The 22264-nt window shown below is 58.4% G+C and overlaps 1 protein-coding gene across 1 annotated transcript in view; it reads right to left on the bottom strand.

The window, feature by feature from the left end:
• The window catches only part of CSPG4 (chondroitin sulfate proteoglycan 4), a 36415-nt gene that overhangs the window by 10248 nt on the left and 3903 nt on the right, over positions 1-22264 (bottom strand). The window contains exons 2-3 of the mRNA XM_060096968.1: positions 6598-6761; positions 1351-4878 (exon numbers count right to left, since the gene is read on the bottom strand). Coding sequence (XP_059952951.1) covers positions 1351-4878; positions 6598-6761 — 3692 coding nt within the window. The remainder of the gene's footprint in view (positions 1-1350; positions 4879-6597; positions 6762-22264) is intronic.

Here is a 22264-nt window from a genome sequence, read left to right as displayed (position 1 = left end):
GGCTGTTGAAGCCTCTGAGGTACACACTCCCTCGGCGATGTATGCAATCACACATCCTCAGATTCAGTGACACGGACATACAGTCTCACCACACACAAATGTGTGGACAGAGACACATATATGTCGCACACACGCACATACACACACACACACACACACACACACACTGACTGCCCCTGCCATGCTACTGCCACAAGAGGGCGCCCCATCCTTCTCAGCGACACAGACTCCTACAGTACAGGCCCCAGGCAGCTTGCAAACCCTAGTCCAGTCTAGGGCTTGGAGGGAAGGTGCTCCCTCATCTGATGGTCCAGCCATAAAGGCTATACACCACCCCCAAACTCACATTCCTGTTCTGCCCCTCTGCTTGGGATACTGTCCCCCCGTTCTCTGCTGTTAAATCCCAGACTCTTCAAAGCCTGGCTCAAATGCTGCCTTCTCCCGGCAGAAGACTTCCCAACACCAGACATGTTTAGTCACAGTCTGCCCTAAAGTCCAGACAGCCAGAACCACAAGAGGCTCAGAAGTTGGCAGTGTAAGAGAATAAGGCCCAGAGAGGGCAAGCAACTGGTGTGAGGTTGCACAGCAAGGTAATGGGTCTGCTGGATGGCCTGCGGTTGCTCTGTGAGGTTCCTGGGTGGTCAGCAGCCCTCTCCAGACCTTGAGGCCTGGCCTGAGGTCTGGGGAAAGAACTGAGGACATGGGGAACTTCCCTGGTGGTCCAGTGGTTAAGAATCCACCTTCCAATGCAGAGGACGTGGGTTTGATCCCTGGTTGGGGAATTAAGATCCCACATGCCTCGGGGCAACTAAGCCCGCGAGCCGCAACAAAGGTCCTCCGTGCCTCAACTAAGACCTGATGCAGCCAAAAATAAAAATAAATAAATAAATATTAAAAAGAAAAAAAAAAAAAGAACTGAGGACATGGGAGCTGGGCGGTGGGGGCAACCAAGCCTGTCTTCAAGGCCTATAGTCCTCAAAGTTTGTACCTGTTAAAACCCTCCAGAGAGCCTACTCTTGTTTGAATACAGATTCTCAGGCTCCACATCAGAGTCTATGGTCTGGGTGGGGCCCAGGAATTTGAATGGTTGGTCACAGCATGTACATGTGTGCACATGACATGTGGAGGAACACGTAACCCATAGGCAGCCGTATGTACAATAAACTCCCCAGAAACCCTCAGGCACCCAACATGCACATGTACAGTTACATACCTAAGGCACATACACACACTGGCCCAGAAGCTACCACAGGCACATCCCAAACCATCCAAGCACGCATGGCATGAAGGCTGGAGGGAAAGATCCCCTTTACCTGGCCCATAGCCCTGCTCACGCCCTCAGCCCTTTACCTCCAGCTGGTCTCTTCTGATCTCCGCTGCCTCCCCCTGGAAGACATAGATCTTCTTGTTCTGGACCAGGTGCAGTGGGGCCAGTGGCCCCTCTAGGGCAATGGTCACTTGTAGGGTGGCATCTGTGTGCACAGGCCCTGCCTCCACAGAGAAGCCCAGGGTATCACGGGGGCTGAGGCTGCCGTTGTGGCTGTAGAGAATGGCCCCATCCAGCAGGTCCTGCTGGGAGAAGGTTGTGACTGGCTGGCCGCCCCGGAGCAGCTGCCCCCAGCGTGGGCCGGCTGTGACATGGTAGTGGGCCTCATCCCCACCGCGGATATCTAGGTTGGTGTCCAGGTGGAGCACAGCTGTGTCGATGGTGCCCTGGCCTCCTTGAGGGACCACAAGGCTGGAGCCGTTGGCCACACGGAGGTAGGGCTCCGAGGCCTGCACTTCGAGCAGCGCTGTGGCCTGGTGCTGCCCATCGGACACCTGCAGCTGGATCCAGCCGCGGTCGGCCCCTGAGTGCATGAACAGGACCCGCCTCTTCCTGAGGTCCTCCTGGGTGAAGCGGTAGATGGGCCGAGTGGGCTCATCTACAGCCACGATGCTGCCGAAGAGGAGGTCCTTGCGGGTCAGCACCAGCTGAGCATCAGCAAAGCCGGAGTCAGCATCGCTGAAGGCCATGTCGTCGGTGGTCAGCAGCCGCTGCCCACCGCGGGCCACGTGGAAGACGCGGCTGATGGTCTGCACAGGGGCGTGGTCATTCACGGGTTGGATGGCCACCCGGAAGACACCCCGTACCTCCTCCCAGGCCACGTCACCACTGCCCTCGCCCTGGCGGGTAGCCACAAAGGGAATGTCATCTTCCGTGGTCTCAGAGTCGTCATGCTGGTAGACCAGCCGGCCGTGCAGCAGGTCCTCATTGGTGAAGGATGTCACCATGGTGACACTGTCCTGTGCCCCCTGCCACACCAATCTGCCATGGCGGGGCCGCTCCATGACCTCATAGAGGTAGCTGGCACTGTTGAGACTCTTGACAAAGAGGTGATCAGCAGAGAGGACGCCCTCGCCGCCCTCAGGCACCGAGAGGAGGACATTGGTGAGGACAGGGGCGTCCGGATCACCACCGATGTGGATGGGGAAGGTGTAGAGTGGGGAGAAGTGTGGCGGGGCTGTGACCCGGAAACGGAAGGAGTCCTCGATTGCCTCTGAGGCACGTGCTGTGGCCCCATAAGTTAACCGGCCAGCCTGCAGGTCATCCTGGGTGAAGCTCTGACCGTCCGACAGCCGCATGCCCTGTAGCTGAAGATTACCCTTCCTGGGGGCCTGAACCACCTCATAGTGGAAGGTGGTGGGGCTCGGGCCTGCCTCCTCCAGGGTGGCTTCCAGGTGGGCTGTGGTGATGGCCTCCTGCTGGGCGTTCTGTGGGTGCAGAGGCTCCAGCCGCAGCAGCCACACGGTGGCTCTCTGGACTGTCACTGGGAAGGACAGATTGCTCAGGGTCTCCTGGCCCACCTGCACCTCCAGGGCCACGTTCTCCACGGTGTCCTCGGCGTGGTGCTGCGGGTCGGTGCTCAGGTACCTCACGCGGCCCTGCTCCACGTCCCGCTGGTGGAAGGCCCGTGTGGCCTGCCACTCGGTGCCCTCTGCCCCGCCTGCCCCCTGCTTCTGCAGCTCCCCAAACTGCAGGGCCCCTGTGAGTCGGAACAGCACGTTCACATCCTGCCCCACAGCATTTGTCTCAACCGACAGGTTGGAGGGCAAGACAGGTGCAGTGGAGCCCTGGGCCAGGTGCAGCCCTGTGTTGTGGCGGACCTGAATGGTCGGCCGGATGGCCACCACCTTCAGCGTGACTGGGGGGCTGGCTTGCAGCCCGTCACTGACCCGGAACGTCAGGTCCGGGGCGGGCCCGCCGCGGTGGACGTACACTAGGCTGCCCGCATCCAGCTCCCGGCAGGAGAACTCGGTCGCTGGCTCCCCAGGCTGGTCTTGGCGCTCCACGGGGAGGCCGGCGGGGACACCAAGGAGCTGGAAGGTGAGGCCCTCGCAGGCGGAGTCTGGGTCATCGGCCCAGAAGACCTCCGGCCCCAGCAGCTTCTGAGTGTGTTCCAGGATCACCATGAGGCTGCCTTGCGGGAAGATGACGCGGGGCGGGTCGTTGACGGGGTTTATCTGAATGGGCAGGATGTACGTTTGGCCCCTCCGAAGGCAGGAGGGCACGGGCCCCCGAGCTGTCACCGACACCTCGAGCACCAGCTGGTCAGAGGTGTCCTCGGAGCCATCGTGGACGAAGCGGGCCTTGCGGTTCACCACGTCCAGGAGAGTGAACATTTTCCGTGCTTGGGCACCCGGGATGTCCAGCTCCAGCTCGCCGTGGCGGGCCCTGCGGCTCACGCTGAACAGCACCTGGGATTTGCGCAGCTCGGCCTCGCTCAGATCCAGCGTGGGCTGCACGTGCCGCCACTCCAGCCAGGCCGTGCCGCCCTCAGCCACCACCAGCGGGTGGATGGTCAGCAGCTGGGTGAAATTGGCGAAGATCGGAGGCAGCCCCGGTTCAGGGGTGCAGGGCTCAGGCAGCTCCATGGCCGGCCAAGTCTCGGGTGCCAGGGTGGAGAAAGCTTCGTATGGGCCGTAGGCATCCTCCTCGTCCTCGTCCTCCTCCAGCCTGCAGCCGGCCTCCATGCTGCGAGTCAGCAAGGCTTCCCGGAGTCCCCATCTCTGCCCATTGATGCTGAGATCCTCCAGGCAGCCCCGCAGGGAGACGTTGACAGCCAGGCCCAGGCGGTGTTCCCAGAGATGGCGAGAGCCCTCTGCATCCAGCCCCCCAAGGAGGAGACTGCCTCGTGGCTCTAGGTAGCTAAGGACCCCACGGTTGGACGTACGTGTGGGGTACTGGTCCACGGAGATTTCCAGCCTGTGAGCATCCATGTGGACACTGACCTCGTGGGGCTGCCCATCAGCCACAGGCACGCTGTTGTGGAGCAATACGGTGCCCTGGCCCTTCTCCACCATGGCCCGCAGGTGGCCCTCAAATATGTCCACGTAGATGAAGTCCCCATGCCGCCCCCCTGCCTGGAAGGCCAGGGGCGCCTGCCAGCTCCGCGTGGTGAGTGTAAACTCCAGGGTGCCTTCATCCCGAGTGCCCCAGGCAGGGAAGGCAGCCAGTGAGTGGGGCCCAGAGAAGCCCATGGCCACGTCATCACCGGCAGAGAACTCCTCAGCACAGCCCTCAGGCACGTCTGGGGTCAGTGGCCGAAGGAGGCTACGGCCATTGAGGGTAGCTGTGTGGAGGCAACCCCGCAGGGGTCGGCTGGCTCTGCTCAGGTAGGGCAGGCCAAGGCTCCCGGTGCCCCCCAGGAAGAGCCCGTAGGGGACCTCCAGGGGGGCCTGCTGGACTTGGGCGGAGGCATTCAGGAGCCCATCGACTGACAACAAGGCCCAGCTGTCTGACACGGTCAGCCCCACAGTGTGGGGAATGGAGTCGCTCAGCAGTGTCTCTGCCAGGGTCTGCATCCTCACCTCCTCCTGGCCCAGGATAAATCTGACCTGAGGAGAGACGGGGGAATGGGGGATGGGGGAGGCACACTGAAGCCATCACTTCTGCAGTAAAAGCATAACTGGTCTCCCACACTTGGGGTCCCCAGAGCAGAGGGCCTAGGACAAAGGCTTCTCACGCCACTCCTCTCCCTTTCCTGCCATCTCTTTATGCATCCCCCAAACACTCACCAAAGTGATCTCTGTGCCAGGCCTGGATGGGCTCAGGGGACCCCGATGTGAATCCGATGTGGTGCCTGCCCACACAGAACTGTCATACAGCAAGATGCTTTCCTAGAGGTTCAGCCTAAATTCTTTTATGTCTCCCCTCTTTCCTTGGGTGAGAGGTGCTAGAAAAATCACCTTGGAATACAGAAGATTCTTCCCCTGGTGTAAAATGGGCACCTGGGAATCCCCTGAGGAGTCCCCCTAAGTAGACCAAAACACCATGGGGTCACTGAGGCAGCCAGGCTCACTGTTCAGAAATGGGGAGCCCAATCAGATGCTCTGTGTTTTTTTTTTTTTTTTTTTGCGGTACGCGGGCCTCTCACTGTTGTGGCCTCTCCCGTTGCGGAGCACAGGCTCCGGACGCGCAGGCTCAGCGGCCATGGCTCACGGGCCCAGCCGCTCCGCGGCATGTGTGATCTTCCCAGACTGGGGCACGAACCCGCGTCCCCTGCATCGGCAGGCGGACTCTCAACCACTGCGCCACCAGGGAAGCCCTGCTCTGTGTTTTGACCTGTCCAAGGGGAGGTCCTTGGGGAGAGAAGAGAGACATGGTTCTGTCCCCAGGACATTGACACCAGAGCCAGCTCTGGTGTGGTGTTCCCACAACCAGATGGTAAAATGGGTGGTGGCAGAGTATGGAGACTGAAAGAGCAGAGCACGAAGAACGTATGGCTTTGGGAGTCCACGTCTGGGGCACCTTTCTAGGGGTGTGGCATCAATATATCTGGCAGGGAGGAAGAGCATCAGTGCTAGGTTGTACCAGGCCATGTTCAACAGTGACACCTCATGGCAGTGAGAAGCAATGGCAGCATCAGATGGACTGAAAGCAGCTGAGGGATTGAGAGGACCAGAGGCCTCTCTCCCCTGGGGTGTGGAAGCAGATGGTTCCCCCAGATTTGGACTAAGACCTCATGTTCTCAAGCTCTTCATGGTTAGGGGGAAACCTCAAGAGAGAGCCAGAAGACTCTTTGCTAATAAAGCTTGTGGTGACTTGAAGGATGAAACAGAAAACTTAGGAAGCTGTAGCAGTATTGGTTGTTCCATCATCGACAGACCGTGGTGAATCAGGGTGATGGGTGCTATGCCAGAGGAGTGCATGGGTGCTGGAACCCAGGAGAGGGGACCCAGTCCAGGTGAGGAAGGGATGCCCATGCTGAGACTTCAAGGAGAGGCTGCAGTTAGGCAGGTGCAGGGAATGAGTGAGGCTTGCACCAGGCAGAGGGAGTGTAGTGAGCAGAAGCGAGAGACCACGAGACGGCAGGGAACTGAAAGCAGCCAGGGTGGTCAGGACACAAAGGACCGGCTAGGGGTCGTGGTGAGAAGTGTGGCTAGAGAGCAGGAGGGCAGAGCTGGTTCATGAGGAAGTCACACCTTCTGGGATGCTTCTGTCCATCTCACAGTGGGGAACTTGAGACCTCAAGGCGAAAGTGACTCCCACAAGGTCACACCGCCGGTTGGGGGCCACTCAAAGCTAGAGGAGTCCAGCAGGGAGATGTCACTGACCTGCAGGCGTCCAGAGTGGAGCTGCAGGAGGAGGTAGTCAGCCGGGCCTGCCGCCAGGAGAAGCAGGGCTTCGGGCTGGGACGTAGAAAACTCCAGCTGTAGGTCTATGTCAGTGAGAGCCATGGCCACAGGCACCTCCAGGTGGTTCTCTCCGAAGAAGGAGGCTGTGTGACAGAGAGAGCTGTGGTGAAGCTTAGCCCCTTGCCTGGAGGAGAGGTGCTGCAGGGTGGACGGGTGGGCTGCAGGGAGGGCGTGGCACGCTGGTGCTCCCTCACGGTTCTCCTATGTGGCGCTCTCCCGTGGCCTCAGCTGGTCCCAGCACCTGCTTGGTCCTGGCACCAGAAGACACGGCCAGCCCAGACCCTGGCTCTGAAGGAGGCCAGACCCAGCATTTCAAGCATCTCAGGTCTCTTCCTCAGAGGTTTCTGGGGCCAGAGGCCTCTGGCAGCTCTGGCTGTCTTCCCCTGGCCCTCAGAGGAATCTCCATCCTGGGTCTGGCTCAAAGGGAAATGGTCACTGGCCTGATCACCTGGCCCGATGGTCACAAGCCCCAGGAATGAAGCTCTAGGAGAACCACCTCTACCCAAACTGATCTCTGCTCAAATTCCTTCTCCTAAGCGCCCATATGGTTTAGCCCCTGGGTTGGCTGGGACCACAGCTGGGCTCTGGTGGTGCTAAGTCAGGCAACCCACCCATCCCTGCATCTCTCTTGGGCCATGCTCCCAGCTGTCTTTGGGGGTTGGTGGGGGCAGCTTGTTGGCCTGAGTCCATCGAAGAGCAAAGGCTCTGAGGCTAGATGGAGACCACATGCAGTGCCGGACCCAAAAAGGGCCAGACTTCCTCCATCACCCTGTATTGCTTCCTGCTGCTTAGCTATTAAAGGTCCCTGGTGAGCGGTCAGATCCGGCCCCTTTATTTCCACCATGGCCAGGAAGCCAGGGATGACAAGAGCTGAGTTCTTCAAGCCTCGGTCTGAGGCTGAAGACAAGGCCTGAGAGGGGATGACGGCCTGATGGGCAGGCCAGAGGGCCTCCCAAGACAGGGGGTCATATTTGGGGTTTCCCAGGGTCAGTGGTCCCTGTGTAGGGACACCTCCTCTTTTTAAGTTGTCATCCTCTCCAGGCAGTTTCCCCAAATTAGCCTCCCTTGGTCTCTAACCTGCTGCCACAATTTCTGGTCCATTCCTTTTGTGGAGATTAGTGCCATATATAATGTTGACTCTCCCCACTTGACATCCAGGGCTGGGGAGACAGGAATGGGTTACAGAGATGATCCACCCCCCTTGGGCTTCTCTTAAATCCAGTGAGAGTGAGTAAAGGCTGATGGCCTTGATAGGGATGATCTGGCACCAGCCATATACATGCTGGTCCCCGGGCAGCCTGAGCCAGCTGACATGCACCTGAAGAAGTAGCATCAGCCACTGGAGGAGTCCCAGACTTGTATGTCCTAAGGGCAGCCAACACAGCCTGGAGGGATGGAGGGATATCCAAGAAAGATGATGCTCTGCCCCCCGGGCTGAGCTGAAATCCCTTCTACTTATCCCCTCTTGCCAGCACTTGCTGGCCACACCAGAGCCTTGTTTGGGAAGCTAAAGGAATCAAAGGAGAACTGCAAAACCATCCAGGCGGACACAGCCCAGCAGGCCCAGGACACCTCGGTGCCCGTGAGGGACAGACCAGGGAACTGGCAGCTGGCAGGCACCTACAGGGGTGCCTTATCTGCAAGATCATCAATTCTTAAGAACAAAATTCAGCACACTAAACTGAGGGCAGCCACAGCCAAAGAGTGGCGGCAGGTGGCCCCGCAGGATGGAGCCACCACTGTGGCACGTAGGAACTCAGAACAGCTGGCAAGAGCTGATTGTTACATTTTCAGGAATTTTGCAAGCCAGGTGATGTTGCCCAGTGAGAACATTTATACCACGGAACAAGGCAAACACTACAAATCAGGGCTCCCTGTCTCCAGGAGAGCCTGTTGCTAAACATTTACCTGCCTACCACGCAGGAGTTGGGGGCCCATTGCTTCCCCTGTGTAAGAGTGAGCACAAGCCCTCACCCACACTCCCTTTTGCTAAAGGTGGATGTCAACCTGCCAGGGCACAGTCAAGCTGAGGAGAAGGCAGGAACTTAAGTAGCTGGCTGTCTCTAACCACTGAACCACCTGCCTCCAGCACCCTCCCAGCAGGGGAGAGTAGCAGCCTGTTAGGCCTGGTTCTCCAGGCCAGAGTGGGAGGGTGACAGGAAGCAGAGGTTCTTTCCAGAGAGCTGGGGTCTGAATGGGCCCATTGAGGGGCTGAGCCCTGCTGTTTCCTGCGGGGCCAGGCGGGAAAGGGCTCACACAAGCTGCCTTGTGCTGTTGGGACCGCACAGGGCAGGCAGCCCCCTCGCCCCAACGGAGGCCTCTGAGGCCTTGCTGGCCAGGATTTTGGAAACTCTGACAGTGCCACTCCCCCCACCTCCTGGTCTCCTTCTGCTGCCTCTCTTACTGTCTCTGATGGGCTGCAGTTGTAAGAACCCAAAGTCCCTGTTCTGGGCTGGGGGCAGGGGGACAGTTGGAGAGGGCCTTCGAATGGAGAGGGGATGCAGGATAAAGAAGTCATGAGCTTGGAGTCAATCCCGGAGGGCTTCCTGGGGGAGGTGAGGGTTGTGTAGAGGAGCAGAGAGGGAGGGAAATGGGCAGAGGGAAGCAAGGACAGGAGACTGGCAGGGATATACAGGCTCTGGAAATGTGGAAGACAGAGGAGTAGAGAGAAAAGAAGCATGGGCCACACCAGGCTCAGCAGACGGAGAGGGGTGCCAGGGCAGGGTGGGGAGGAGAGGAGGCATCATTACTGCCTGGAGAACTGTCCTTGACTCTCCTGGGCCAAGAAGACCCACGATTCATCAAAACACCAGTTGAGGCCTGCAGCAGCTATGTGGGCTGCCCTCTGGGCCAGAAGAAGGGGCCCAACTCAGGCCTCAGTGTCACCATTCTGTAAAATGGGCACTCCTTCCCACTCTTTTCTCCTCCTGTCTGTGGGGATTAGTCCTGGAGGTCCCTTTCTGGTCTGGGTCTGCTCTCAAACGTGAGTGTGCAGAGGGTTAATGGTGTGGGCTGCTTGGGTGGCTCCAGGCCTTTGGCATGCGGGGAGCAGGATGCCCCCAAGGGTCTGGGGGACAAGTAGGAGGGGCAGGAGGAGTGCCACAGGTATGGGTTTCTCTGCCTGGAAGAGGATACACAGGTGAATGTCCAGGGGGGTGTAGATGTGTACTTGCATGTGTGTGCAAGTGTGTGGGTGGCTGCTGGGAGTGTATTTTGGGTTTGCGTAAGGCTGTGTGTTTGTGCATGTGTATGCGTGTGGGCTGGGAGCTGCCAGGACAGAGCAGTGATTGTGCCCAGGCCTGTCCTGCCCCTCGGTGCCCGCCCGCCATGACTTTGGCTGTGCCTGACTCCATGAAAGGGGCAGTGTGTTCCTGGAGGGTTGCATCCCCTCCCACCCGGCACCCATCCACCCGAGAGGTTTGCTGAAGGTGGAGAATCCCACAGCTTCCCACCCTTCCTGCCCACGAACAGGGCGCTGCTGTCTGGGCCCAGGGTGGGCGCTCCATCCCTCTTCCTGAGAGGAGGGCTGGGGGCACAGAAAGAGTCTGTATCCGTCCCCACTGCGGCCCTTTCTCACACTGGGGGATGAAGCCTAGGCCAAGGTCCCCCAACAAGCCACCCTCTGGCACAGCATGGGTTATGCTGGCATCTCCTGGCTCCCTGGGCCACTCCTAGGATGTTTATGAATGGGGACCTGGTCCCTGTCCCTGGGGGACCCCAAACATGAGGCTTACTTCCATCATGGCGCTCAACCCTCTGCCTATCAGCAGGATTTTGGCCTCTCAGTCTCTCTCAGGCTCCCCACTCCCTCCCAGGCTGGCCAGGGGCAGGGTCTCAAGCATGAGTGCCTTTCCAGTCTTGGGGTTGCTGCAGACCCTGCTCCTTCTGGGTCCTCAGATCCCCTGGGGCTGGCCAGTCTGTCTCTCTCCCCGTCTCTGTCCCACATCTCCCTTGTCTCTGCCTCTGCTTTTCCTCTTCTCTCCGTCTCTTGGTCTTTGGCCCCCCTCTTTCCTCTGTCCCATCCCGGCTGTAACTGGGAGTGCCACCCTTGCCCCAGAACAGTCCAGAGAGCCAGACTTGTCTCCCCAGCCCTGGGACCCTCACTCCTTGGTGATGGGTTCCACAACATCAGAGTTCTCTGTGGCCCTTGCCTGCAGTAGGGTACTTGGCTTCCACTTACCAGACAGACAAACTGAGGCTCCAGGGGAGAAGCAATCTGACAGAGAGAAGCAGAAAGCCTGCAGCTCCTGGCCTTGCCACCTGTTGGAGCCCTGCCTGCCTGGGCACCCCACCCCAGGCAGTCAATCTCTGTGCGCTCCCTCCCACCACATTCCTGGTTGCCTGGGAGCATCCAGGCAGCCCCAGAGCTGGCATGCGTCATGGGCAGCTGCAGCATTCCTGGGTGTCTGCTGCTGCCTGACTTTATAAGGGAGAAAGTTTGGGAGCCCAGAGCTGCCGGCAGGATGGCCAGTGGAAAGTGCCCAGCCCCACAGTCAAGGGTGGGTGGTGGGAGACCTGGACATGAGGATGTGGGGAAGGTATATCCAGTGGTACCGAGGCGGAGCAGGAGGTGAGAGACGGATGGGGAGAGACTTGGGAACCATTATTCATTCATTCATTCACGCACAAATATAATAATGTAGCGACGGGGATGGAAGAGGAGAACTAACCTGGGAGATACAGAAAGCCTGAGAAAGACAGTAAAAGTGAGAATGAGAAATAAAGACCCCCTCCTCCACAAAGACTGAACTCAGGGATCCAGACGGAGGCCTGAGGAAGGAGATGGGGGAGGAAAAACCAAGAGAGACAGAAGAGGCAGGATGTTGGCAGTGAGCCTGCTGCTGTGCACAGGATCGAGGAGAGTGAGGAGGGGGCACCCCACCAGCCAGCTGTGGAGGGAGGGGACAAAGCTGGGCTTCTCCACCGTAGCCTCTTGGGGTTTGGCACCAGGGGTGAAAGATCCTGGTTCCAGATCCCGGCCCTGGGTAGGCAGCAGTGAGGCTGGGAGAGTCCCCCTGAGGGAGTCTGACCGGGGGCTGCAGGGTGGGATGTTCCGGGAGGGCCAAGGCAGGGATGAAGGGCTCTGTCTCCCCTCGTGTGTGTGTGTGTGTGTGTGTGTGTGCGCGCGCGTGTGTGTGTGTGTGTGTCTGTGTGTGTGTGTGTGTGAGAGAGAGAGTGTGAGTGGCCCACCTGCGGGCTGAATGCTGGCCCTGTGTGAGAGCAGGGATGGGCCTGGGGCTCCGCCCCATCACCCAGGCCCTCTGGACCTAAGGCCTGATCCCCTCCTCTCACGCCTCCAAGGGACTTGCTTTTTCTTTACCAGCACTCTGCCGCCAAGCCAGGGGACCCCTGAGGAGGGTGGGGTGCAAAGTTCCCTCTGATTTAGAACCAGAGCTTCAGCTCCCAGGACTGCCGGTGAGGCTGACTGCTCCCGCCCATTTCAGGGCTGGGAAAGCAAATATTCTGAGATGAGAACTCAGCCCCACAGAGCACTGCAGACTCCTGAACGGCCACAGTGGGCTGCGTGTGGGCCTGAGTGTGAATGAGTGCGGGGCAGCGCCACGCATCACAGCGGGTCGAGGTGAGCATGGGCAGGTGAGGATCTGGTGCGGTGGGCCCAGGCTGGCTCTGGGTACTGGACCATGACTCCCTGGCCACGCCTGCCGTCCTGGGCTCTGGGGCAAGGGAGAAGTGGTCACTGCATCTATTCAGGTGTCTGCCCCTCCCTCAGCATGTTCCATAGCCCCCCAAGGCTCAGTCCTCTCAAACCGAGCTATGACCTTCCACCAAGCCTGTTACCACTGAAGGTAACGGGGGAAAGTTACGGGGATGACTTCAGGTCAGACCAAAGGGGCAACATAACCTGCCCTTGGTGGTTGACACAGGGGTCATAGAGCCAAGGCTAGATGGCTCACTACCTGCCAGGGCTGGCTGCCTGTGAGAGGCTCACACACCTGCAGACCCACTGTGCTCACTGCACTGGCTCTCCTACCCACTGATTCCAGACCGGGGAATAACCCAGAGGCCTACCGACCACCTGCTCCTCTCCTGCCCTGTCAGCCACAGCCATAGGAACAATGATAGGTTAGTTCAAAATCACATGAGACTTAAAGAAGCAACCTTCCTCTTGGGAGACAAAAGCTGTCTCAACAGAGAGCAGGAACTCCAGGCCCTGTCTGACTACCTCCCCATCTCAACACTACGAAGACCTCGCTGGGGTCAAGATAGTCCCATCCCTCCTCACTCCGAGAACTCTTGAGCCCTGAGACTCACTCTCGGGGTACTTGACCTCTTTGGTTGCCTTTCTGGTTCCTTGCAAGGCCAAGGAGGCCAGGGCAGGACAACAGTTTCCTTAGCTATTGGCTGAGCCCTGACTCTGGTCACTGGTCTCAGCTACCGGTCCTCTAACCAAGCATCCGGAGGCCACCCATGCTGAGTGGCATACACTGGGGAACATTTCCAATTCAGGGATCCCCTCTGGAAGGTGAGTACCCCTGGAGAGGAAGCAGGGAACGGGTGGGGTGGGAGATGCTGAGCTTGGTCCACAGACATCGACAGGGGCAGGGTTGGCGTCCTGGGATCCCAGCCACATGTTCCAACCCTGGGGCCACGTGCGGCACAGAGGAAGTGGGAGGGAAAATGAGAGGTTTTGCTGGAAGAAGCAGCCCAGAGTCCACCCAGGCTGGAGGGCAGGGGTGTGGAGGAAGCGGGGCCCTCAATGGAGTGTTTGTGGAGGCCCTGCTGCTCCCCAGGGTGGGGCTGCTGTGGCGTGGAGCAATTCCGAGCGGCTTTTCCTTGCCTTATAATTTTCCTCCTTATAGGGCAGCTGAGTGGATTTCTATGCCCTTTTCCACATCCCGTTCCTTCTGGCTTTCTTGGCCCCAGAAGTAGGGTGGGATCCTCATCTCAGTGGGCCCAGGCTGAGGTAGGGGTCCTGGCAGGGAAGAAACAGAGTGAAGGACCCTCGCCTGGCATGGGTCTGCAGTCCCCCACTGCAACAGGGTCCTTGTGAAGCTGCTCCCATTCTACTGGTGAGGAAACTGAGGGTCAGAGACAGCAGTCATCTGTGTTAGGGCCTAAAGAAGAGCAGCTGCAAGGCTGGGATTCGAGCCCCTGTGGCTGTGGCTCCAGAGCTGAGTGCTGTGGGTTCAGGGAGGGGTGTGTGCACACAGAAGCAGGGAGAGGGGGGGTGGGTTTGGTTGCTGCCTGTGAATCGGAAGTGGAGCATCTGCGGCTGGCCCCAGTGGGAGGAGGGTGTGAGAGCTGGCCTCCTGCCTGGGAAGACACACTTTTTTCCCTTCCTTTCCGGTCCTCGGTCCTCAGTCCTCAGGGGCTCCCTCTCTCAGGGTCGGGGGTGGTGGTGGGAGGGAGTGAGGAAGGGAGGGGGAAGCATCTGCTTTCGATGGGTGGTTTGGCAGCTGGCCTTTCCCAGTGTGGCTGGATGGGGTCTGGTCTGGGGCCGGCCGGATCGGGGAGGGACCTTCTTCAAGGCTGGCTGCAGATGGCACATTCCAGAAACCCCTGATAGTGCTACCCATGCCCACGGGGGTCCTGGAGGGGAGAGACGAGAGTGGAGAGGCAGGGGGTGTGGGCTTTGCCCAGGGTGAGAAGCCTGCTCTCTGATGGGCCAGCCCCTCTCTTGGGCAGAAGCCAGGGGAGGGACGCCTGTTGCTCATCTCCAAGTCTCCCCATCGCTCTGGGATGAGAAACCTCTAAGGGCAGGGCTGCTGGGGAGGTGTCTCAGGGCTTCCCCCAGCCTGGCAGGCTGGCCTTGGAGACAGTGAGTGTGCGAGCTGGGATGGGGAATAGTGGAAGCAATGACTGTGGGTTTGGACAGAAGCCTGGACGAATTTGGCACAGACTGTGCTCAACAGGCTGTGTGCCTTGGAGAAGCCACAGCCATCTGTGCCCCAGTTCCCCCATCTGAAATATAGGAAAGAGGGGTGGGATGACCCCGCAGACAGAAGTCCCACATCCAGGAGACTGGGGAAAGCAGAGGCTTGGGTCAGGGATCATCCCCCCAACACACACACAAATAGACACACACCTGTCCCCTGGCCAGCCCAGCCCAGCAGAAAGGGGCTGGTGGGGAGGTGTGATCACTACAGTGGGTACAGCACAGCCACCTCTGGCCTGAAGGGCCACGGGCCTGGCTAGACCGGAGGCTCTTGAGGACAGGTCCCAAGGCCTGTATCTCTGGGCCAGCGCATCTGCCATCCAGGAGGCCCATACACAGGTACCAACAGATGAAACATGAGCACCTAAGGGAATGCAAGGATCAAATGGTGGTGACATTTGCCCCATACGAGGGATTTTCTAACAGCATTGCTGTCTGACAGCAGCCAGGCAGAGAAGCAAGTTCCTGGCACTGGTGCTGTGCCAGCAGGAGTGTGTGGCCTAGGAGGGTGGACCAGGAAACCACAGTGTCCTTGCTGGTGGCCTCTGTGCTAACCAGGTTCTGCCAGAGATCCCCAGACCCCCGGCCCCCGCTCCACTGCTGGGCAGGCCTGACTCCTCTTGGAATGGTTCCTTGCCTAGTACCCCCATCTGACAACTCCGCAGACCCCTTCAGTCCGTCAGCACCCACTGAGCTGTGCCCCACCTCTGCCACCCTCTCTCCAGCCCACCTCTTCTCCCCTGACCTCAGGCACTGCCTCTTTGCTGCCGTACCTATATCTCTGTCTCAAGCACCGAGTCTCCAGGGCTCTGGGCCTGCCTGCCAATGCCCCCTAGACGTCTACACCGCGAACATCTATAGGAACCCCCAAACCCCAGCCCACCTGCTCAAGCCAGACTCAGTATCATCTCTCCTCCAACCTGCTCACCACCCGGTGAAGGCCCCACACGCACCCACCGTTGGGCAGAAACCTGAAAGTTGCTTTGACCCTCTCCCTGTTCCTGACCATGAATCAATGTTCCCTCCATTCAGCTCCATTACTTGTCCTTCAAGTCTGTCTCCCCCTCTTGCTTCTCTGTGCCATCCCACAAGACACATGGTCACCATCCCTTGCTGCCTCCCTTTGCTAATTGCAGCCACAGTGAACCTAAACGGCGGGGCTCCATCCTCCTCCCTTGCCTGGATGCCTTCGATGGCTCCCCAGTGCCCCATCATCAAGCCCCAGCCCTCTGGTGTGGCACTGAAGGTGCTGGGTGACCTTGCCCCTGCCCCGCCAGGCTTTCCTGTTCACTCCTTTGAACACCCCACGTGCCAGCCTCACAGACCTTGGGCTGTTTTCCATCCACACCTAACAGGTCCCCATCGTGGCCTTCGCTCAGGCTGGGCCTTCTGCCCAGCAAGCTCTTCGTTCCTTTTTGCCTGTGAAATGCCCTCATGCCCCTTCAGGGAAGAAGTCCTCCCCCACCCTTCCCCATAGCTCCTTCTCTGCATTTGGGGTGCAAAGAGACTCAACCGTGGCTTGCGGAGCTGTGTGACTGTCACCTCTCTCTGTTAACAGTGTGAGCCTTAAAGGGACAAGACTGGTGACAGAGATGGCAAGATAGGAGGGAGGGGCCCAACAGGGCAGGAGGGGTGTCACGTTCCCTGGCTGACCCAGCAGCGAGGGGCTGCACCTGGGAGCTTGCCCCAGCTCTGCCCTCCACTTGTCTTACCTCCAGGCTTCTTTCAGTCCTCCTCTGCCCTCCAGGGCCCCGGGGGGGGGTGGGGTGAGGCTGGACACAATGGCTGGGGCTGAGTGGGGCACTGCCCCAACGAGGGAGTCCTTTTCTGGGCCTGTGGTGACAGTCTGGTGCTTGTTTTTAAAGAAAATAGAATCAGAACACCTATTTATAGCTGGAGGCCATAGCCACAGACAGGAGATGGATGGGGTTTGAGGCCGCGCAGGCTCCCGCTCAGGCAGGCGCTGGGGGTGGAGCCATTCCCAGGCCCCCTGCCCCCCTTTCTCAGCCCCCAAGGAAGTGCCTGTGGGATCCTGACATTCCCTGGGACAGGATGTAGCCTGCACTTTGGGGCAGGGGAAGGAGGGGACTTGGGTGAGGAGGATGGAAACTTTCTCTCAGAATCGGTCCCTGGGGCCCAGAGTTCTTTGTGGGAATGGGTGGAGGTGAGGGTGTGTTACATGTCTGCAAGGCACAGGAGGCAGAGAAGGACCTCTGGGGGTACGGGTGCCGCCTGCCAGCGGACTGGGTAAAGGAAAGAGAACAGGGCAGCCAGAGAGAGACGCAGGGATGGGGAGAGAGATGGAGAGACAGCCTTGGGGAGGACCCAGAGACAGACAGGGGTCCGGGGAGAGAGATCTGCAGCCCAGCGGACGCCCTGAATAGAGAGGAGATAGAGGAAGCAAGGGGAGATCTGAAGTGGGGCGTTCCGTCCTACAGAAAGTCTTCACAGTGCTCTGGGCAGACTGGTCAGTCTGAGTTGGATCCAGGTGAGAAAGGGCAAGAATTAGGCATCTCTGTGGCCTGTACCAAAGAAGGCCAGGCCTTGCCTACTCCTCCCACCCCCAGGACCTGGAGACCCTCTGTTCCCGTCAATCTAATGCTGGGAGGCCCGGGTCCGTTTGGAGGCAAAGCAAAGCTGTGGGGGCAGAGCCGATGCACACGGGCTTCGTCGCCAAGATCGTGGAAGGACTGTCCTGGACAGAGGGGGCAGGGCAGTTCCAGGACTGCTGGGGACAGGTCTGGGCTCTGACTTGCTAGGAGGTGAATTCCCCGGGCCTGGAGGAGTTACAGGCTGAGGCTATAGCCTGGGCTCACACCTGCTGCCAGCCTCTATTCAGACCCCTCCCCTCCCTTGGTTGTGTCGTTGGGGGCTGTGGGGTGGCTACAGCCTGGGGCATGTGTCATGGAGCTACAGCCACAACCGGTGACTCAGACAGTTAAAAAAAGGAGCAGCTTTGAGCAGTGACTCAACTTTCTCTGGAGGGGCTGGGTGGGTCTGGCTGGTACAAGATGGGGAGACTGGGTTTATTTTTGGTAGGGTGGGGCTGGGGGTGGGGGTGGAAGAGGGGAACTGGGGGTGGAGAAGAGCCGCTGCTCTCATCCCAGGAGAGCCCCAGGGCTCCGTGCCAACTTAGGAAAACGGTTTCTTGATGCCAGAGAGCTCTGGCAGGCTGGGCCACCTCTCAGCCCTGTTCTGAGCCTAGCCTGCCTTGCTGTGTGGACCTAGATAAGCAGCCAGCTCTCTCTGGATAGAAGCAGAGATCTTTGCCCTTTTCCCAAGAGGCTTGAGCTCAGAATTTTTTATTTTTTATTTTTTATTTTTTCGGTACGCGGGCCTCTCACTGCTGTGGCCTCTCCCATTGCGGAGCACAGGCTCCGCGGCCATGGCTCACCGGCCTAGCCGCTCCGCGGCATGTGGGATCTTCCCGGAGCGGGGCACGAACCTGTGTTCCCTGCATCGGCAGGCGGACTCTCAACCACTGAGCCACCAGGGAAGCCCGAGCTCAGAATTTTAGAGCTGACCTTGGAGAATGAAGATCCTACCCAGGGGCCCAGAGACGGACAGAGGTCTGCCCAAGGCCACACAGCAGGGCCAGGTATCCCAAGGGCTGCCATTACACATTTGGCTCAGGTCCCTACAATATCTCTTCTATCCCAGGGCTGTCAACAGTTGGAAGGAGGGGCTCCCATTTGAGTACCTGCCCCTGGAGAGGCCCAGATGGGCTCCAGATGAGTGTCTGGAAGCACATGGGCACCCGATGTCCAGAGATGGAGCCTCAGCCGGGGGCAGGAGCCTGGATTCTATTAGCACACATCTGGGGAGCTGACCAGTCTTTGCCCAATAGTCTGTTCAGAAGGTTACCTCTCTGGGGGTGAAAGCAGAGGATGCCTCCACACTGGGATCTTGACTTGGGGGCCAAGGCTTTTTATCCAGAGTGTCCCTCCAGTTGGCACTCCCCGAGGCTGCTCACCCCACTCTGTAGCCATTTCCTGAGACTCACTTCCCCTCACCTCCACCAACTCTGATCTTACGCATACATGGACTCAGGCATCACCAACACCCCTGATGGGTCCAAGCAGCCCAGGATAGAGAGAATCCCTCAGTCCTTCATTCTGGATCCTGCTCCTCATGATGCAGCCACTACTGCTTAATGAGTGGTGGTAATAGTCCCATGGGAGCTTCATGGGAGCCATCTCACATCACTGGGCCCTGGCCTCCAGCCCCTACCTCCAGAGGGGCCCCTGAAGGGTGGGCAGAGAGCAGGGAAAGGACAGGCTTCTAGGCTCCCCATCTTATAAAAGGTGTCGAGGCCTGCTCCTTCTCTCTGTCCCCACCCATCTGCTCTTGGGACAGGGTCTGAGTTTCATTTGGTCATTCGTTCAACAGGTTGATTGTGCTTCGTCCTGGCTCAACCATCTCCATCCAAGGGACCATTAGGCTTTGAGGTGGGGCTGCAAGGGGCTGTCCTGCTTCTCCTCACACAGGAGAGGTGTGTGGACCTCAGCCCAGTAAGTCAGTCAGATGCAGGACCTACCCCCACCCCCCTTTCTAAAGGGTCCTGGGCTGGCGGGCAGAGGCTGGCTTGACAGGTCCCCTGGGAGCCTGCCTCCTCCTTTCCGTGTCACTTCGTCCCCACACAGACCCTCTCCAATCCCCTGCTTTGGAAACTTTCTCAAAGATTCCTAAGCAGGAACCACCCCCCACCCGTCCCCCGCCACCATTGCTGGGCCTGCCCCACTCCAGAAGATGGGAAAAACAGAATAACAGCAACCTCAGGACCAGGCACCTACTGAGCATTTACTCCAGGCAAAGGGCTTTAACCCCCAACACACATAGGAGGTAGGAATTATTTATCCCATTTCAGAGAGGAGAAAACTGAGGCTCAGAAAGGCCAGGCCACCGGTATCGAGTTGTAGGGCTGGAATTAAATTCTAAGCTCTCTAACACCATGTTCTTTACCACGATGAGCCTGGCCTCCTGTCTCCCCCAGCCCTGTTCCAGGAGCTGAGGACTCAGAGGAGGGAGAGGTGGGGCCTGAGTCAGGACTGAGGGGCGGGAGGGAAGCCTACTCTTAGCTGCTCCAAGACGCCCAAAAAGGATGATTCGTTCCTGCCCTCACCACGGTGAGAAGTGTGTGTGTGTGTGTGTGTGTGTGTGTGTGTGTGTGTGTGTGTCTGGGCCGGAGGCCTGCCTGGCTGGCCTCCAGCTGTAGGAGAGCTGGACTTGCCCCAGTCACTGCACACAAGGGAAGGGGCAGGGAGGGTTGGTGTCGTGGGAATCAGCATCCTGGGCCCACTGATATTTATAGCTGCCCCCTCCTGAAATGTCGGGGCGGGGGCTGCTCTTAGGTGGGAACGGAAGTTGGTCTCCTCTCCTCCACCCCCTCTCCATCTTCCCAGAGAGAAGGATGGCACAGGCTAGAGGCCCTGGCCTGGTGGTGGAACTGGGGGCTGTGTGTCCTGAGTTGGGGGTTTCCCCCAGGCTTCTCTCTCTCGGGGTGGACACTCTCTTTGCTAGGCCCTGAGCCAGGCTTCTGAGAACACTATGTGTGTGTGTGTGTGTGTGTTTGCAAGTGTGTGTCTGCACACACATGTACATACACCTACTGGGTGTCATGCTGATGGAGGTCACAGAACAGGGGCAGGGGCCAGATGAAGGTAGGGGGAGAAAGGTTTGTAATCTCACAGAGATGGAGGGCAGGGCCCCAGAAGGGGGGCAGACCAGGCTGTAGGCCTGAATAATCAATGGTTGGAAAAGCCTCCCAGGGGTGGTGATGCTGGAGTTGGACCTTGAAGGATGGAGAGAAAAAAAGAAGAGCAGTTGCAAGCAACAGCTTGGGCAAGGGTGGAAAGGTGCCAGGGATTATGGATTATTATCTGATGCTCTAGTTCATCAGCCAGCCTGTGGGACACAGCATCACTTTGAATGTGGAGGCTGATCTACTGGGGGGAGAGAGGGCCCAGCCACAGTCATGGTGTCTTTGGGCCTGCAGGCAGGTGGCACCATGAGGCTGCTGTCTACCTGGATACTCAGGAGTGTCCCATTTGGTTCCGAGAGGGACAGGAATGGGATGCTGGGGCAGGAGAGGCCAGGTCCCCAGGGCTGGCCGGGAGGAAGCTGGGACTACATTCTGCTCCCTGCCTTCAGGCCCCCAGACTTTGCTCCACTGGTGGAAGGATATCTTCCAGGGGCCATTGATATCAATCTTGATCTGGATTCTTTGAAAGCCAGGAAGTCCTTTCTTGTATGTGACCTGACTCTCCCCTGCTCTCAGTATGTTTTAACTCAAAGCAATTAATTGGTTTTCAAGTCTTTTTTTTTTAAGCCACAGAACACTTTATCAAAACTGTGTCTTACGTAAACACATGTTCACGAGACTGCTCTGCATGAATCAGGGTGGTGCAAGCATCCCGTATTCCCAGGTATGGGAATGGAAAGCCCCGGAGCACCTTGGACACAGTCTGAAAACCCCTGGTTGGCTCAGTGATCTCTATGCCCCTTGTGGGCCCAGTCCTGGGTGCAGCAAGATAGTGGAGACCTCAGAGAAAAGTAGATGGGAGGTCTGCCCTCGGGGAGCTGCTGGTCCTGTGGGGAAGGCCACACCCAAACCAGGGTACAAGGACAAACAGCAGAGAGGTCTACCCACTACCCTGCTAAGCATTTGCTGTGTGACTCCGAGAAAATAGCTGCCCCTCTCTGGGTCCTGGTTTCCCTATGAACCATGGGGGGCTGGCCTGGGTTGGGGAGTCTCTGCAGTGAGGTCTGGGAGGGGAGGCTGCCTTACTGACACACCGTGACACTTAAGCTGCAAGAGAGACACACACTGAAATGGTTTTGTATGAGCAGTGGCGGGAGGCCTGGCTAATGCGCGTCAGAGCTGGCAAGGCTGGCGTTTCTGCAGGTGGGGAGCGGCCAGGGCGTGGGCAGGAGCTGAGTGGGAGGAAGGAGTGGTCAACAGGAGAGGCACTGTCCAGAACATGAGTGAGCCATGCCACCAAGCCACCTTGACGGCAGCCCCAGAGCCACCACCCTACATCTGAGACAGATGGGCTTCATTTGCCACCCCAGATGTCGGTGGAGGAGTGGTAGGCTGCCTTGAAGAAGATCTGCTTATGCTGTGAGGAAGTGGGGAGGGTTTGGAAAGGTAGGGGGCACTTGCTGGAGGGGTCTGCAGAGATGGGAACAGAGATCTGGGGTCCTCAGGGACCTGTCTCTCTCCTGAAGACCTGTCTCTCTCCTCTGCTGGGGGGCCTGAGTCCACTGGTCGGTGGCTGCCTACCTGGCCTGATCTGGGAAAGGCGGCTGTTGTTGGGGTGAGTGAGAACACCATGGCTTGTGTACCCAAAGAGGGACCTGAGGCCAGTCCTTCTCGTTCTCAGAGCCTCAGTTTCCTCATCTGTAAAATGGGGAATGTTTCTTGACTTATAGGGCTGCTGTGAAGCTGCAGGACAACATGGTTAGTGCCCCCCCCCACCACGGGGTGTCTCGGGAGGTAGGAGCTCTGTTATAAGAGAGCTCCATCCTGTCCCCTGTTTGGAGTTACGGACCCTCCTGAGAAGCAGAGAGCCAGGAGCCCCTACCCCAGGGAGAATCCAAGTACAAAACTGTTCATACAAATTCGGTTCATTCAAAAATTACTCATACACACTCAGTAATAATGGTAATACAATACTTTTGAAACACACC

Source organism: Mesoplodon densirostris, chromosome 4, assembly GCF_025265405.1.
Source record: "Mesoplodon densirostris isolate mMesDen1 chromosome 4, mMesDen1 primary haplotype, whole genome shotgun sequence".
In the NCBI taxonomy this organism is placed as follows: Eukaryota; Metazoa; Chordata; class Mammalia; order Artiodactyla; family Ziphiidae; genus Mesoplodon; species Mesoplodon densirostris.
Note: the sequence above shows the minus strand (reverse complement) of the source record. Positions and strands in the feature narration are given on the sequence as shown.